This window comes from Marmota monax, unplaced genomic scaffold, assembly GCF_021218885.2.
Source record: "Marmota monax isolate L192 unplaced genomic scaffold, Marmota_monax_Labrador192_F-V1.1 WCK01_AAM20220418_F8-fsc00080, whole genome shotgun sequence".
NCBI classification, from domain to species: Eukaryota; Metazoa; Chordata; class Mammalia; order Rodentia; family Sciuridae; genus Marmota; species Marmota monax.
Window position 1 is genome coordinate 2,063,995 of NW_026694750.1, and position 18,942 is coordinate 2,082,936.

The window sequence follows — 18,942 nt, forward strand, 5'->3', positions numbered from 1 at the left end:
TTTCTAAGCTTCAGTTTCCTCATTTGTTAAATGGAGATATTTATAGTGCCTATCTTTAGGACTGCTATGCGGATTAAGTGAAAGGATTAGTGCATACTGGGTGAGTGCGCTATTATTAGGTCAGGTATCAACTATCCCTGAGTACAGAGGTGGTCCAGGCCAGAGGGCACACTGCCCCACCACAAAGGGGAAAAGAGAGAACAACACCCACCCACTGGCTCCTGGGAGACTGGCTGTGGGCTCACCGGTCCCAGCACCAGTCCCATGTAGGCCAGAGACCCAGCCCTGGTACTCAAATGCCAACACACACATACTCTATCCTGGTGCATGGTGACAGGCCCAGGGTACTAAATAAGCAAGCACTAAATGCCTTTAACTATTTTTTTGTATTTATTATTAACAATATATGTTTACTATAGAACTAAGAAGTTCAGAAAATAAAAAAGGCAATAAAACTATTTGTAATTATTATTATTTGAAAAAAAAATTAAACTTTATTAATTAATTTATTTTTATATGGTGCTGAGAATCAAACCCTGGGCCTTGCAAGTGCAAGGTGAGCACTCTACCGCTGAGCCATAACCCCAGACCCTTAAAATTTTTTTTTAGTTGTTGATGGTCCTTTATTTTATTTATTTATGTACTTATTTATTTATATGCAGTGCTGAGGATTGAACCCAGTGCTTCACATATGCTAGGCAAGCACTCTACCACTGTGCTATAAATCTGGCCCTCATAATTATTTTGTAGTTTAATTTTTTTTGAGAATTTTTAAATATTTATTTATTTTTTTTAGTTTTCGGCGGACACATCTTTATTTGTATGTGGTGCTGAGGATCGAACCCAGTGCCGTGTGCATGCCAGGCGAGCGCGCTACCGCTTGAGCCACATCCCCAGCCCTTGGTTTAATTTTTAAAAATAGAAAATTATTCAGGGCTGGGATTATAGCTAAGGCATTGTGTTCATTGCAACTGAAAATATTTCAACGGGGCTGGGGATGTGGATCAAGCGGTAGCGCGCTCACCTGGCATGCATGCAGCCCGGGTTCGATCCTCAGCACCACATACAAAGATGTTGTGTCCGCCGAAAACTAAAAAATAAACACTAAAAATTTCTCTCTCTCTCTCACTCTTTCTTTAAAAAAAATAAAAAAGAAAATATTTAAAAAAAAAAAAACTATTCATAATTCTCTTTTTCAAAAATAACCAATTCATGGGCTGGGAACATAGCTCAGTTGGTAGAGTGCTTGTCTTGCATGCACAAGGCCCTGGGTTCAATTCCCAGCACCACAAAAAACAAACAAACAAGTAAACCAATTCACCATTATACCTTGATGTATGTTCTTCCTGCTTTTTTGTATTACACATATTTGTACAAAAACGTGGGTGTTCTTTGTCATTACTTGGCATTTTCTTTACTTTTTGTTAACCCCTTGATGTGAATAACACCTTATTTTTCATTTCACTGCATTATAAATAATACTGTGGTGAACACTGTCATGGATTAATACAAATATACATTTACAAGCATTCCTCTTGAATAAACTACTAGAAATTAAATTTACAAGTAGGAGGATATGCTGGTCATCCTGCTGTGGTCCATCAGCTCTAAATCCTCTTTTCAGCTTTGCTTTGAGATTCAAGGGCTGGGACTCTGCAGAAGTTTTCCTTTGCTACTGGACTCTGTTTGGGTTGCCAGTAGGGAGTGCTGCAGGAGAACTGGAAAACTGAAGAAGAGACAAGGTCTTTGCTGTTCCTATCAAGGTCAGTTCTCCATCCCAGCTCTCCAGCTATTAGCAACCTTGAACACCCTCAGAGATCCTCACATTGTTGAAGCCCTTGGTCTCATAGCTAAGTTCTTGATGGCTGCTTCCTGCACCTGTACCCCAGTGGTACTGTTTTGCTGAGTCAGTCCTCCAATATGTAGATCAGTTCCCTCCATTAAATTCTATTAAAATTGTTGGTATAATTCTATTTTCCTGGCTAGTCCCTGACTTACATTAAAAAAAGGGGGGGGAGTGCTGGGGATGTGGCTCAAGCGGTAGTGCGCTCGCCTGGCGTGGGTGCAGCCCGGGTTCGATCCTCAGCACCACATACAAACAAAGATGTTGTGTCCGCTGAAAATTAAAAAATTAAAAAAAAAAAAAAAAAAAAATAAGGCTCTTGGTGCGGACTACCAAACAGCCTTCCAGAAAGTCTTTTCTTCGTAGGTTGGGGACTATACCAGGGACACTATACCCCTTAGCTAAGTCTCCAGACCTTTATTTTTTATTGTTTTTGAAATTTTTGAGATTGGGTGTTCCAGTGTTGCCCACGGTGGCCTCAAACTTGCTATCCACCTGCCTCAGGTCCAGTTACTGGGATTACAGGCCTGCACCATCTTTCACAGCTCAAAGGGTTTACCAACTTACATTTTCATAAGTTTCACAGCACCGATTTTACACAGTGGTTACAGGGAGATAAAATAGGTTCTTGCACATTATTTCTCTGTAAGAGCATTGGGTATTTCTAGCTTAAAAAATAAAATTGGTAGGTAAAAAGAGGTATGTCATTATTATTTTAAGAAATGTTTACTTATTCAATTTCCTAAGCCTGCCATGTACAAGCATCACACAAGGTCCTATCCTGCATATACTCTTTGTACCTCAACGATCTGTGTTTGTTCCCACCAGGGCCAAGAGGTGAAGAGAAGGACTTTCGCTCAATAAGGCTTTAACCCTGGGGTGTCCTCTGCTGTTAACAAAGAAAGGATACTGACCAGACATCCCTGGGTGGTGTGCTTGGCTTTAGATTTAAGGGGGTATAAGTAGAAAAGGAAGAAGGCAAGAGACTCTTACCAGATGCCACAAAATAATAGCGACAAAGGGAAAGGCAGGTGGACAAATTCTTAGAGCTCTCTTAAGTGGAGACAGATGATGGCATGGCCCCAAGAGAGCAGGAGCAGGTCTTGGCTGAAGGCAAGGATGACTGTCCAGGAGAACAGGGAACTTAAACTAGCTGCTGCTGGGATCAGTAAGGGGGCATGCTCTTGGGCTGCCTGAGTTTCTTGTAATGGCATGGGGAGTGTGGTCTTCAAAATGCCAAAGACCTGCCCAGAATACGCTGAGGGCAACAGAAGATAAGAAAGCAAATAAGAATACTTGCTTCCTGAGAAATTTACAAACTGGCAGGAAACCGGTCCACTTGTACAAATATGTGCCCTTGCCAGAGTACAGTGAATAGGTCTCCTACATAACAGATCAAAAGTCAAATTAAAAATTCAAAAATTAGAGTACAATTCAGCCAGAAGAGGAGGGTGTCCTTGTGTAGTGTCTCAAGTTCTCTACTGTTTGCAGGGTAACCCAGCACCAAGAACTGGGCCTGGCAAATGGTAGGTACCTGGTAAACTTCTCAAATTAATGATTGAGGGAAGGTTCCCAGAGGCTCTCAGAAATCCTGACTTCACTGGTTAAAGTGGGGTCAAGGATTCTTTTTTTTTGTGTGTGTGTGTGTTTGTGTGTGGGGTGCTGGGGCTGGAACCCAGGGCCTTGTGCATGGTGGGCAAGTGTTCTACCACTGAGCTATACTCCATCTCTAAGGATGGGCATTTTTAACAAGATCACTATTTTTCCCACACTTTGGAAACTGAATTACAGGGAGGTGCTACAAAACCAATGCTGTTAAGATCACAGCTAAAATAAACCAGGAACTTTAACTCAGATTAAAAATAACCAACTTGGAGAACTGATACCAAACTAAGCCTGCTACATATCAGAGATTACGATGCAGAATGGTCAGTGTAATATTTCAAATGTTCTGCAAGAAAAAGAAGCAACAGCATATGCTCCACATGCAGTAGGTTGGCAGGGTCTGAGGGGACCAATTTAGAGTAACTTCACTTACTGGCATAGGTGACCTTACCCAAGCCTGCTCTTCTGTGCTACAACACACACCCAGGAACCTACCTGTGTAGAATTTCATCAGGGAAGGTACCAGCAACTTGGTGGAGAGAGGATGGTTCTCAATCATTTCAAAAAACTTTTGGGTTCGTGGTTGAACAGCAGGGTTGGTCATAAACATGACTTCTACCAGTTTGGCCACGAGGTATGGATTTCGGATGTAGTTCTGGTTGCACAACATCACAACAAGGAACATCACAATATCCTGAGTGCAGGGCTCATAAAGCACCTGAGGAGAGTATCTGAATAGAGGGAGGAAGGGCAAGAAGTGAGTCTATGGAATCAACTTGTGTGGAGGCTGGTGTCACTGGGGGTGGGGGATAAACAGGAGTAAAGACACTCAGTTCCCTTTAGCTTGCTAAGTTCAAAGTGACTGTCACATTTTTTTTTCTTAAAATCATTTATACTAATTTTGGATTTTTCTATTTATTTTATTTTTTTGTTTCTTGGGGTTGAACCCAGGGGTACTCTTTCACTGAAAGACATCCCCATCCCTTTTTATTTTTGAGACAGGGTCTCACTAAAGTGTTGAGTATTGCCTCAAACTTGTGATCCTCCTGCCTCAGCCTCTAGGAATGTCCTATCACACCAGGCTGAATGCTTCTGTTAGAAAACTTTCACAATTTACGTTTTGTGACTGTTTATCTATGTATACTTTAATCATTCCCTGCCCCCATACTGAGTATACTACACTTACCATTTTGTCTTTTAAAAAGCTTTATGTTATTTATTTTTATGTGGTGCTAAGGGTGGAACTCAGTGCCTCACATGTACTAGGCAAGTGCTCTACCACTGAGCCACAGCCACAGCCCACTTTACTTTTTTTTAAAAAAAAATTGTTAATGAACCTTTATTTATTTACTTATATGAGGTGCTGAGAATCTCTTGAGATGTTCATTACTGACTGGTATGGACCTGCTGATGCAGTGGTTGATTTATCTTTCCAGTCCCTAGGCAGTATTTTGTTAAAAACAGTCCCATAAAATTTCAAGTTTAAACTGGACACCTGCAACATAGTTCATAATATCACAAACAAATTAAGTATGCATAGGAACATATTAGAAATATATAACAAGTCAAAGTCACTTACTGTACAATAAAAAATAAAAATTCAGCAATATCTTCTACATAAAACTCAGGCAATGCTGCAAATACCTTGGGGACATCTGAATTTAAAGGCAGTGTTATGCTGTCAAAAAGAAAAGAAAAGCATAATTGGCAGAATGAAATCACAGCACACCAAATTCTGAGAAACATAACATTAGCATTAATTAAGGAATATTACATTACCATTAAATATATACTTTATTTTTTGGGAAAACCCTTCATTCTATAATACAACTATGTAAAAGTATAGAGGCGAAGACCACAACTAAAATGAACAGGGAATAATGAAGACACTGGTTATACACCAGGGGACATGAAATGTTTCCCCTGATTTGGTATCTTGTTAAAATTAATGCAGTAGGGCTGGGGTTGTGGCTCAGTGGCAGAGCGTTTGCCTAGCATGTGTAAGACACTGCGTTCAATCCTCAGCACCACATAAAAATAAGTAAATAAAACAAAGAACTGTCAACAAATAAAAAAATATTTAAAAAAAATTAATGCAGTAAATACAACGGGAAGGAAATAACAAGGACACATTTGGTGACGTATGTGTAACTCAAACTGTTCGAGCCAACAGAGCCATGAATGTATTTTACGTAACATTTTTCTCTGAAGAGAGGCTGGGCCAGTTTTATCACAATGGTGACACAGAGACTTCGTAATAACCATAAAATAATAATAAATGAAGTAAAAATAGCTATCTAGAGATTCTGGTTGATAACAAAGGTGACTGATGCCATCTTGGCTTGCTCTCTGGACTAGTTGGACATTTTCCTGGACCTAGCACTTAGGAGGACCTAACACCCTGCTATCACCAGCATTTTGCTTCCAGTTTACAGATTTCTTTTTATTTATTTATTTGTTGTAGCTGTAGAGGACAGAATGTCTTTATTTTGTTTATTTTTATGTGGTGCTAAGGACTGAACCCAGTACCTCACGCATGCTAGGCAAGTGCTCTGCCACTGAGCTACAGCCCAAGCCCTACAGATTTCTTTTCCCATTAATTAAAGATTTTATAGCAAACTTAAAAAATATTGTCAAAGTTAAAGGAAAAAAAAAAGGTACTGATGTTCACCTACGGCTGTAACTAATTACAGGCAAAACACTGATTAATATTGACCAATGTCACAGTCTGTGTAAAGATAATCTGCAGACTGGGTAGTGAATTCTTGGTAGAGTAAGGTTTTGACTTCAGTAACCACCTCTGCGAACAGTGAAGACGACACAGCCCAGACAAGTAGAGATGAGGCAAAGAGGAAAGAGCACACTCACTCGGGATATGCAGGGTCCAGGATGCGGAGCAGCAGCTGAATAAGAAGGCCATAAAAATTCAGACATCTTCTCAGGAAGCTCTCGTCAAGTAAGCCAGCGTCAGCACAGGCCTTGCACCGTACCAGTTTCTGTGGAAGTAGGTGTGCCCCCAGCCATACATTAGTCAGGAGCTGAGGCCTGCAGTGTGACTGGGCAGGGAATGGGACCAGGATGTGGGAAACCTAGGTTCTAGAGCTTGAAGAACTTCCTCTCTACCTAGCTACTGGTTGCTGGTTGTGCAGCCAAATCTTTCTTTTTCCTGAGAAAAACACAAAGTAGGCCATGCAAACCACTGAGCACAAAGTCCAGCTCACAGTTAGTGCTCAAGATTAGTTATTACAGAGTTGGAATAACGTGGTTAGGGGAGGGTTCGACAGGGAGGCCCTGTAGGTATCAGGACAGTTAGTGGAAAAAGCCACACAAATCCACATCAGAATTCCAGCACCACCACTTGTGAGCTGCCCTCAGGCAAAATGCCTGTCCAAGGATACCATCCCTCCTCCAGGGACTTTTGTGATAACACACATGCATGCACACACTGACACACAGATTTAAACAATTCAGTGACACCTCATCGAAACACATCTGTGGACTGCTTCAGACCCCAGAGAGGCCCTGGTTTATGCTGCCTCTTGAAGTGGTCTAGTCTATTAGCAAATGAAACACTGAAATCTTAACATGTACCAGAAACCAAAGACAGGTTGATTCCATGTTTCATCCTATTTATCAATAGGGAGCATGACCAGCTAACATTCAGATTTATAATCCAAATATGAGCATACAAAAAAATGTATAAATTTGCTATCTAGTTTTCCCTATCCGAGGCTGGCCTGTATTCTTTTTCCTTCTTCCGTACTGGGAATTGAACCCAGGACTGTGCACATGCTAGGCAAGTGCCCCACCACTGGGCTACCTCCCTAGCCCTTTTTATTTTGAGACAGAGTCTCACTAATTTGCTGAGGCTGGCCTGGAACTGGCAATCTTCCTCCTCAGGCTCCCTTGAAGCTGGGGTTATGGGCATGTGCAACAATGCCCGACCAGCACTTGTTTTTAGTTCAGTCTCACGAGCAGGAATATTTCCATCTATCTTCACGTTCCACACAACAGATTGTTTTCCATTAAAAATGAAGAGTGAGGGGCAAAGGAAAGAGATCTTGCATTCCCACAAATCCTGCCTGTGCTGGAGGACCTGTGCAGAGGCAGCATGGCAGGGACACTGCGCGAGGGAGGGAAAGGGCGGGGGGCTGAACTGCAGGCGCATGTGCACGTTCTGTACTGAGACTGAAGTAATTACATGTAGATATGTGAAAGGTATCAACATGTTTTTAAAATGTCCTATTTTATCTTGAGGAAAAAGAATAATTAAGAAAAAATAAGGACACTAAACTACTTACTGAAAACACATATTCTGGTAGGAAAATGACTATTATGAGGCTGGTCTATAATTATTCCAATTAACTATACAAACCTTAAGCTGAGTTTTACAGCGTTTCAGCATTTCGCGGTGTCTAGTTGCCAGCGGGGAATCTTTCCACTGGCTTTCATTATTTTTCAAATCTTCTACAGTTCTGAAATTAAAGATTAACAGTCAAATGAAAAAAAAACACACATATCCATTTTCATCTATTCATTTTTACCATTTCACTGACTCTCAGACATAATTTTTTTTTAACATTTAAGTATATTTAAAATCACAGTATTTTTTTTTTTGTAGTGGGGATTGACCCCAGAGGTTCTCTACCACAGAGCCATATCCCCAGACTTTTTTCTGGTGGGGGTGCCAGGGATTGAACTCAGGGCGCTTGACCACTGGAGCCACATCCCCAGCCCTATTTTGTATTTTATTTAGAGAAAGGGTCGCACTGAGTTGCTAAGTACCTTGCCTTTGCTAAGGCTGGCTTTGAACTCGCAATCTTCCTGCCTCAGCCTCCTAAGCCACTGGGATTACAAGCGTGTGCCACCACGCCTGGCCACTGCTGGCTTTGAAAATGGAGCATGGGGGTCATGAATCAAGGAGAGCAGGTGGCTTTCACAGGCTAGAAAAAGCAACCCTGAGTTTAGAACTTTGGACTTTCATGACTATGGAAGAGAATTATTTTTGTTGTTTTATGCCAATAAGGTAAGATTGTGATTTGCTGCAGCAGCCATAAGAAATGAATATAATGACATATGTGGTTAACAGTGCCAGATCAGGTGACAGGGACGTGAGTTTCTATGACTACTATGGAGAAGCAGAGTCCTACAAGTTACCCAGTCATAATACAAGCTAAATTCACAACCTCCCTGGGGCTCCTAACTCTAAGCGAGGGCAAAGACTGGGACCCCAAGAGTTCAAATGGAGGAGTCTGGGCGAATCTGGTAACTTCAAGTACCCAAATATCTTAAGTCCGCTGTGGAGGCAGCTCCTGTAATGATCGCTCCTGACTGACTTGCCCTTCACCCTTCACCGTCTCAGACCCAAAATAGAGTCCAAACAAGCACCGCCTTGAGAACGAATTACAAAATAAGAATAAGCATATATATATAAAAGTTATTGATGGGCCTTTATTTGATTTATTTGTATGTGGTGCTTACCCAGTGCCTCATGCATGCCAGGCAAGTGCACTACCACTGAGCCACAACCCTAGCCCCAAGAATAAACAGATATTTGATAGGAAAAAACATGGCAATATTTGCTAACGTGTGGTATTAGCTTTCTATTGATGCTGCAACAAACCATCCCAAGACAAAACACATTTCTTGTCTTAAAGTTTTAGAGGTCCAAAGCCTATAACAAGTTGGCAGAGAGTTCCTTCTGGTGGTTTAGGGGGCATATTTCCTGGCCTTTTCCACTTCTGCGGTTACTGGCTGTCCTAAGCTTGTGACAAATCCACAATCACTGTTTGAATCTACATAAGCCTCTCAAGAACTGATACTATAAACTGATAAAATTAGCAGAGATTAGGAAAAACTGAAAAAAGGATCAAATACTTTACCTGAATGATATATAGATACTGTAGTAAGCACAAAAAACACATTCTTTTTAGGTCAATAAGGAACATTTGCTAATGTAGATTTAGGCTATAAAGTAAGCCTCAAAAAATTTTTGAAAGAGCTGGGGATGTAGCTCAGTGGTGGAACGCTTACCCCGAATGCATGAGGCCCTGGGTACAATCCCAGTATCAAAAAACTAACTGAATAACATGAAAAGAAAAATAAAGAGGATACCATGAACAACTTTGTGCCTGAAAATTTTAAACTTTAAGCAACTGACATAAAAAATGATATGAAAATATAAATAGTGAGCTGGGGATGTGGCTCAAGTGGTAGTGCGCTCGCCTGGCATGCGTGAGGCGCTGGGTTGGATCCTCAGCACCACATAAAAATAAAATAAAGATGTTGTGTCCACTGAAAACTAAAAAATAAACATTAAAACATTCTCTCTCTCTCTCTCAAAAAAAATAAAAATAAAAAAGAAAATATAAGTAGTCTTATACCTGTTAATTGAGTAAAACGCATAATTAAAAATCTACCAGAGGACATAAAAAAGCCTCTCCTCCCCATTAACTGGACATGACAAATTTCAAGGTTACAAGTGTCTCTCATCTGCAGCTTTGCTCCAGGGTTTCAGTTACTCATGGTCAAGCACGGTTAAGACATTCTCAGGGACAGATTACATTCATGTAAATTTTACTACAGAATGTCACTATATTCTATTTTACTATTGCTTATTGTTGTTACTCTGTCTTATACCTGTATTTACAAACTCAACTTCACCTCAGGTACGCACGTATAGGAAGACACACAGCAGACAGGTTTGGGAGCACCCGTAGTTTAAGACAACCACTGGGGATCTTAGAAATATCCCTTGGGGAGAAGGGAAACTACTACATTGCTACTCAACATTGTATTAGAGATTATAGCCAGCATGTTAAGGTATAAAAGCACAAGAAAGGAAAAAAGAAAATCATCTATATGATATGTGGAAAGAAAAATCTGAAACCACCTAAAAGTAAACATTAGGATTAATGAGCGATTTGAATAGGGTAGATACATAGAGGTTTGCCACAATCTCTCTCATAGCCAGACTAAATCAAAAAGCTCAAGGGGATTTTCTATTATTATTGCAAATATCTGTTCAAAAAACATTTGCTTCCATATTGCTGTGGCTGCCACCTGGGAAGCAGTGCTTGGGTGAGGAAACATAGCAACAGTGCTAATGCCCTGGAACCCAGGCTGCTATCTGGCATTGGGACTCTATGCTGTGGAACACCGGGCGAAAGGGGAATCACAGCTGGCAGTGATAAATCATCTTGATTATCAGAGGAATGATAACTTTGGTGACTACTTTGTGGTCCAGGGAGAGAGGGGTATGTCCAAAAGCCAGGGAATCCTTAAAAGTACCTCCGAGTAACACTCTGTCCAGGGAACATTAATGAAAGTTGCGGTATCCACAGAGGAAGAGCAAGGGCTTAGAACACTGGGAATCGGGGGATCAGTTCACCTGGTGAAGAGCTCTAGACAACGGAGGAGCACGGATGTGGCATGGAGGCCAACAGCACGCTGTCACAAACACCCCACATTCAAGTCTACTGTCACAGTTGGCAATCCCAGGACACACACGGGTCAGGCACATACCTATTTAGCTCCCGGATGGCCCGAAGTCTGCGAATATAGCGACGGCAACTAGGCAGAATAGAGAGGTGGTGTGCGTGCAGGGTAAGGAAGAAGCATTCCGTAGGGAATTTCGGCTCAGAAAATGGAGGCTGATCTCCATCTAGGAAGAATAACACAATTCACTAAGTAAAATTTATCACAAGTCTAAACCAGGGGGAAAGCTTGATTCAGAGGGAATATTTCACTTGAATTTTAAGAATATTTTTTTAAAATTATAAATTTAAGCAAAGTCACAAGAAGAATTGAATTCCTGTGAGCTCCATTTAAAGACCAGGTGTCCCATCTGATTAAATGTCTAAATAGATGTCCATTCACAATTTTTTTTTTTTTTCAGGGACAGCAGAACTGGGGACTGAACCCAGGGATACTTTATTTATTTGAGCCATACTCCAACCCTTTTTATTTTGAGACAGAGTCTGACTATGTTGCTGAGGGTCTTGCTAAGTCACTGAGGCTGGCCTCAAACTTGTGATCCTCCTGCCTCATCCTCCCGAGTCTCTGGGATTATAGGCCTGCACCACTGTGCCTGGCAATAATCTTTTTATTTTAGTTGTAGATGGCCACAATACCTTTACTTCATTTATTTATGAGGTGCTGAGGAGCGAACCTAGTGCCTCATGCGTGCAAGACAAGCACTCTACCACTGAGCCACAATCCCAGCCCTGGCAATAATTTTTCTTTCTTTTTTTTTTTTTTTCAAACATATTTTTTAGTTGTTGATGGACCTTTATTGTATTCATTTATTTATACGTGATGCTGAGAACTGAACCCAATGCCTCACACATATGAGGCAAATGATCCACAACCCCAGCCCAAATCTTTTATCATGTGTTTTCCTGATATATTTATAAAAACATTTCCACTTTCTAATACACATATATAATTTAAATCTCAAAACAGCATTAGATCATATTAATAAGCTACTGATTGCATAGCCATGTCCCCCATGTCTGTTCTGTTTTTCCTAACTTTTCTCTATTATAAACAACATATTGGGGTTATATAGCTGGGAAATAGCTCAGTTGGTAGAGTGCTTGCCTCACATGCACAAGGCCATGGGTTCAATCCCCAGCACCACACACACACAAAAGTCTTAAACAATATACTGCTGTGAGGAACTATGTGCAAAAATTACTCCCTCACCCCTTGGCATTGGGAATACACTCTGAAAACTAGGTTACTGGAAATCATATTATTGTATATTCATCCAAAGATAGATAGATAGTTATAGATGGAGAGCATGCCTTTATTTGTTTATTTTTACATGGTGCTAAGGATTGAACTCAGTGCCACATACATGCTAGGCAAGTGTTCTGCCACTGAGCTATAGACCCAGTCCTATATATATTTGTTTTTTAATTGACAAATAATATTAGCACATATTTGTGAGGCAAGATGTGACATTTTAGTATATGTATACAACGTGTAATGATCAAATCAGGGTAGCTGATATACCCATCACCTCAAATATTTATAATTTCTTTGTATTGGGAGCATTCAAAAGCCTCTTCCCGAGCTGTTTTGATTAAACAAGTAACTGATGTCAATCACAACTACTCTACTGTGGTAAAGAACATTAGAAGTTGTTCCTCCTATTCAACTGTACCCAAACTGGGTGCAGTGGTTCACACAACACCTACTATTTGGGAGACTAGGGCAGGATGATCACTGGAGTCTAGGAGTTTGAGGCTAGCCTGGGTAACTAGCAGGCCCGGATTCAAAACAAACAAAACAAAACCAGGTTAGGGGTGTAGCTCAGTGGTAGAGTCCCTGCCTAGCATGCCAGAGGTAATGAGTTTAATCCCCAGCACCACAAACAAAACAACCAACTACACCCTTGTACCCATTAATCATTTTCTCTTCATGCCTGCTCATTAGTATTATAAATTTTATTATAAATTCCCCGAATTCATGTTAGGTAGATTATTTTTATTAAATATTCTTTCTTCACAAACTTACATTCTTATAGAGCTCTTATAGATTACTTTGGTTTTGGCTAATTTATAGATAAATAATGCTAACTTGAATTTCTTTCAATTTGTACCATTCCTACAAGTCTCTTCCTTCCCCCAAATATATTTTATTTCCCAAGATGTATATATTACATATGTATATTTATACATTAAGGTATAAACATACATATGTAGTAAGGTAATACATAATTATATGTATTACCTCTTATAACAGGTTCATTTCCTAAATTCTAAATTTCTTCTTCACAATTGGGCCAATTCCTACATTTGGTTTTCTAAAGTTTTATTAGATTAATAGCCCTTTGGCTCTTGGAATTTATTGGTCTACAGATAGATTCCGAGATGAACACCAACAGCCATTCACTCAAAAGAGAGTCAGATGCTGAGCTTATTGTTCACCCTGTCATTAAATAAAGTTTACAACACCAAGATAAAAGATTAACAATCATCACATCTGCAAAATATTCATAATTTCAAATCATTCAATGTCTGTGGAATATTTCATTAACATTTTAATTTGTACAGTATAAACTCCATATAATAAGCTGCCTTCAATTTTAATATTTTATTTCTTCTTCAATGTGTCCATTTGTTCTACACATCTATTTGCTTTGGCTAATCCATATAAAAAGGTTTTACAGCCTGAGTTTATACTGTGCACCCGCAGCATCTCATCTGTGGAAAGGGGATGGCGTGTGTGAGCACTCAGCCTCTAGAGGGAAGGGCAGCCCCGCGTGGTCTCATGGTACTCACAGAGTTCAGCCAGCCAGTCGTTCACGTCCTCCATTGTTGCGTTCACTCGAGTCTCATCATTTGGGAGAGAGACGCGACATCTTGGGTGGAATATGTACGTGGGGTCAACTGTTTCCAATTTGATTTTTGTACTCAGCTGCTGCAGCACCCAAAGGAAATTCAGCATAAATCCATCCGTAGATACCAACCTATCATCTGTCTGTGAAGTATGAAAACAACTTAAATCATGATCTGAGTAGAAATTCTGGCACAAATTTTTATGAAAGCAGACTGAACATTCAAACATGACCAAATCTCAAGTCAATGACAGGACATATGTTGCCACCACTGTCACTTATCAGCAGGCGTTAACAGGTGAGAGTCATCAACTGTGAAGTTTTACACATTCTATCACTAAATCTTCCCAATAATCCTAAGAGGCCAGCAATACACACGTGGGGGTCAATATTCACATTCTTCTCAGGAAGAAACGAAGGTTTGTAAAATTTAAGAATTTTTGCCCAACAGCCTCAAAATGAATAAGGGCAAACAGTAGACATTGCTTCCTTTTTCTTCTTTATTTTCCCTCAAAAACATCAGAACAACGATCTCTACTCCTGAGCACATGTCATAGCTTTTCCAACTGATGTCGTGGTATAGTTCTACGTTAAACAATGTCAACCACTGTACCAGTGATGGCTAACACCAGCCGAGCAGTGCTATGTACTAGGCTCTATTCTAACAGACTACACACACCAAACCCACAGGCTAGGCACCATTATCACACCAGTTGGTAAATGAGAAAACTGAGGCACAGGGAACCAGGGTCTCACCTTTAGTAAATGGTAAAACCACAACCCCAAATCACCAGATCTGTGCTCATTTGCATCCTTTTTTTTTTCTTTTGAGCACAAGTGGTCATATCAACAATAGTTATTAACAACGCCAGAAGGAGGCCTTTTAAACTCTTCTACTCAGGCCAAGCAGCCCTACTCACAGCCTCTCTTCCTGAGGCTGCTGTACCTCGTGACTGTGTAGCTGGGCTCTTTGGTCCACTCTGACCCCTTTCCATACAGCAGATTTTGAGGTTTCCTGGCTGAAAGCCTTGCAGGAGGTTCCCAGCACAATTCTCATCAGATAAGCCTAGGGAAGCCCTGCACATCCCTAACCCATGACTACCCTTTTCTTTCCTGTTCACTCTTCCCAGCCACAGAGGTCTGTGTGTTGGGCACCAAAGTTGGTCCATTTCTACAGCCTTGCAATGGCTGGCTTTCTTATCAGTCAGGGCTCTGATCAAAGGTTACCTCCCCAGAAGCCTTCACACCCTAATCAAAAAATCACTCCACACCTTCGTTCTGGCATTCTATGGTTGTTCTCAAGCCCTTTGCTTTATTTTCTTCATAGGTCTTATCATAGTTCGTTTATGGTCTACTGACTAATCCAAAGAACCCACGCTCCACAAGAGCAGGAAGTCTTTCTTTTTTTTTTTTTTTTAAATGTTCAAGTTTTTTTTATTTTTTTTATTTTTAGTGTTTATTTTTTAGTTTTCGGCGGACACAACATCTTTGTTTGTATGTGGTGCTGAGGATCGAACCCGGGCCGCACGCATGCCAGGTGAGCGCGCTACCGCTTGAGCCACATCCCCAGCCCAAGGAAGTCTTTCTGTCTCAGTGAACACTGCATGCCCAGTTCCTAGAACAATGCTTGGAGGTGCTGGGCAAATCTGGGTTAGATGAACAGATTTAAGGAACAACTGAAAGCAGTCTCCAGGAGCCATACCTGCATCTGTGCTTTCTTCATATTGGCATTGACGACAGCTGCCATGTAACCAAGAGCAGCCTCTCGGGTTTCACCATTTAACAAAATACTATGCAGAATCTTGAAAAGCTCTTGCTAAATGGATTTTTAAAAAGAAGAAAAAAAAATTAACTTCATTTTGAACACTACTCCTTTTTGACTACAAGAAGAGCTGGCCCACTTCCCACTCCCTACTCTCCCACCACCGCTCATGTCAGTAGAGCCTGATGATAGAAGAAATGAAGAACTGTGTGCACGCGACTGGGTTGAGGTCATTAGCAGAAAAGCATCATCAAGAGTGGAAGAGGTAAACAGAATTTTAATAAAACAGTCTTTGTTATCTTCCTTTCCACAATCAAAAGTATCTTAATTACCCAATCCTGTAGTTTCTTTGCTTTTACATTTGGACCTGAAGACACGTTAATATACATTTGGGATAAGTGGGTCAGCAAGGTAAGTGCACAAACTAACCGCTCTCACTCGACCTCATGACAATAGGCAAGCGGGAGAGAGATTATGGCCACCAAATTTAGGACTAGTTCCTGGTTCTGCTAAGTAAGAGAGGCAGTGAAGAATAGTTGCAGTTATTATATAAGGTAAGTGGAGGCTGGTAATGTAGCTGAGTGGTTCAGTATTTGCCTAGTAAACAGGTCCCAGAACTGCAAAAGACGAAAATAAAATGTTTTCAAAAAGACATGAGTTACTGATGTGCACCACATCTTCTTTTTTAACTATCATTAACACTCATGAATCAGGCAGCAGACCATCTACAGAAGGAGCTCCCAAGGTACACAGTTCATCTTTCATTCATCCTTTGGATTCATTTTCTGAACACCTACCCTTCCCAGCTCCAAGTAATGCTGTAGTGATTGACTAACGACACGAGTGTTTTCCAGGGTAATGGCAGGCCCTGAGAAATATTTTTCAACCACTTTAACCTGAAAAGAGAAGAAAAAATAGTCAGCATATAATGTACATCTGGGAAGAAATCTGAACGAGAGCAGCAAATGCAAATGGTCACCATACTTACATCGTCTTCTGCAAAGACAGAGAAGCTAAAGAAGGCCCCCAAGTAAGAGAGTCTCTGCAGCTCCCGCCCAGAGCCAGGGCTTAAGGATTTCGGCAACCACAAGGGCAAAGAGGCAACCTAGGCAGAACATGGAAGAGGCCAGTCACATTACGATTAGGCTAACGAGAAAGGATGTCACAAGTAGAGTTCTCAGTGGGTAGTCCACTCAGATAGCACTGGCCACCAGCACCAGACTGAAACCAACCATCCTAAAATATAAGGCACAAACATGTTAGGATTCCTGGTGATGTTCCTCGCCTCAGATAAGAAAACCTTTCGACTGCTCTACATTTTCACAAGATACTCTTTGAACTTCTAAGTTCCAAGATATTCTCTGTGGAGTTCAAATGTACCATTCTTATACTACCCAAAGGACTCAAGCACATTTTCCTATAAGACTTGCTATTCTAGATGTATAATACTTGTCTTCCTGTGCACCCCACCCCCAAATTCAGAACTTCATTGCAGGAAATAAACCACATATAATGGAAGTTTAGCAATTGAGAGCCCTCTAGATAGGCTACTTCCACCAAACATCCTTCAAGAGAGGTCTTTGAGCTGATTTTATTCTGGAACAGCTTCTGCGTTGTGATAAATTTACTGTAAACGTGCAAGCACATCAGGCAGGCACTTACCAAATTGCACACGGGGTGTGTCTTCCCAAACTTAGTTTCACAGAGCTCACCTAATGCCTAGAAATAAGATAGAATCAATCAATTAAAGTATCACATCTCAGACTATAGTCACAGGTAACAGCAAGGGACAGCTTCAACTACTGCTATACACTCATGTGCATTTTCTCTAGGATGGCAAGATGTTTATGACTTTTTCTACTTAATAAATTAATACGTGTGCATCATAAAAAAAAAACTTCAAATGACACAGAAATGTAAAGCAAAATTATCAACCATAAGCTTTACCCTCAGATATAACCCTGCAGATACTCTGATCAACAGCTTGTCAGAATTATTTGTGCGCATCTCTACAGAGAAATAAAGGGGTATATTTGTTCAAAAAATATGTATTTAGTTTACACCTTTCCACGTGAAAAAGATTTGTTTCCTCAGTTTTAGGGGGTCAGGCTTGCCAGTGTTAACCATGGCTATTCTTACAATTCAATATGCTATTAAATTCAGAACAAACTGAAAAGCCTGACTTGGTTTCAAGATATGTAGTACTGACGAGAACTCCAACATGTCCCTCCAGCACACCAAGCATTCTCACGCTGGAGAAGTGGGAGAACGGTTTCTACACATGCCGTTTACCGTGGCCATAGTAATTCAATCACACAACACTGAATGTGCACTTAACTTTCTCTGTGATTTAGACGTAGCTATAGAAGATGCCGAGCTACCAAAGGAAGTTTTTCAGTTGATACTTTTAAGCACTCTTGTGACTCTGAGAAGCCTCTGGGGCCAGAGTTCCCACTGCCTCTGCTGCATGTCAGCATCACAGGGGAGCAAACCCCAATGCCATGCCACTCCCCCACAGTTTAGTTCCCAAGGCCTGTGGCAGGGAGCCAGGCATCAGCACTTTTAAAGATCCCCGGGGATTCCAACAGAGGACAGAGTAGGGCCCACTGACCAGAGAATCCCTGCTCCTTCCGATTTGAGCCTTCTCTCCTCCTGCCTGTCATCACTGCATTCCTCCTTGCTGCACCCTCATTATTATACAAGTATCAATAAAGGCCCCAAATAAACTTAGTATCCACCACAATGGAGACTTGTGTTTTTTGACCAAGGACACTTTTTTGATCTGACACTGAACGCTTCTCAGTGAAAGATTAAGCTAATTCAAACCAGAAGGAATATCTATGATACAGTGCTAATTAGTGTTAACTAAAACACTGCATGACTGAACTCCAACAATGAGATCACTCCATTTCCTGTTCTGTGTGCCACAGATAGAAATTCAACGAATAAGGATTAACGCATTTTAATTAGGAACTTGAATAGTACGTGCAATGGAGAAAGCTCTGGCATAAATGCATTCAAAATTACTTTAAAAGTAAGAAATCTGTTTCACATTCTGATTTCTACACATCACGTTTAACTTTTAGCCTGGTTTTTGATGATAGTTTTATTTATTTTTTTGCTGTACGGGGGACTGAAACCAGGGGTGCTCTACCACTGAGCTCCAGTTCCAGCCCATTCATTCATTCATTCATTCATTTATTTTCTGGGACAGGGTTTCATTTATTGCCCAGGCTGCCCTCAAAGCTGGGATGTTCCTGCTTCAGCCTTCTGTGTTGCCTGGATTATAGGTGTGTGTATTCAGGCTCAGCTTAACTTTTTTTTAATATTTTTTTAGTTGTCAATGGACCTCCATTTTATTTACTGATATGTGATGCTGAGAATCGA

The 18,942-nt window shown here is 40.7% G+C and overlaps 1 protein-coding gene across 3 annotated transcripts in view; it reads right to left on the reverse strand.

Annotated features, from left to right (window-relative positions):
- Positions 1–18,942, reverse strand: part of Ube4b (ubiquitination factor E4B) — a 116,399-nt gene that overhangs the window by 21,028 nt on the left and 76,429 nt on the right. For all 3 annotated transcript variants that reach the window (XM_046424850.2, XM_046424849.2, XM_046424851.2), the window contains 10 exons: positions 17,218–17,274; positions 16,544–16,660; positions 16,353–16,451; positions 15,496–15,609; positions 13,738–13,936; positions 10,973–11,111; positions 7,824–7,923; positions 6,317–6,444; positions 5,028–5,126; positions 3,944–4,179 (listed from right to left, as the gene is read on the reverse strand). In XM_046424850.2, the coding sequence (XP_046280806.1) occupies positions 3,944–4,179; positions 5,028–5,126; positions 6,317–6,444; positions 7,824–7,923; positions 10,973–11,111; positions 13,738–13,936; positions 15,496–15,609; positions 16,353–16,451; positions 16,544–16,660; positions 17,218–17,274 (1,288 nt within the window). The remainder of the gene's footprint in view (positions 1–3,943; positions 4,180–5,027; positions 5,127–6,316; positions 6,445–7,823; positions 7,924–10,972; positions 11,112–13,737; positions 13,937–15,495; positions 15,610–16,352; positions 16,452–16,543; positions 16,661–17,217; positions 17,275–18,942) is intronic.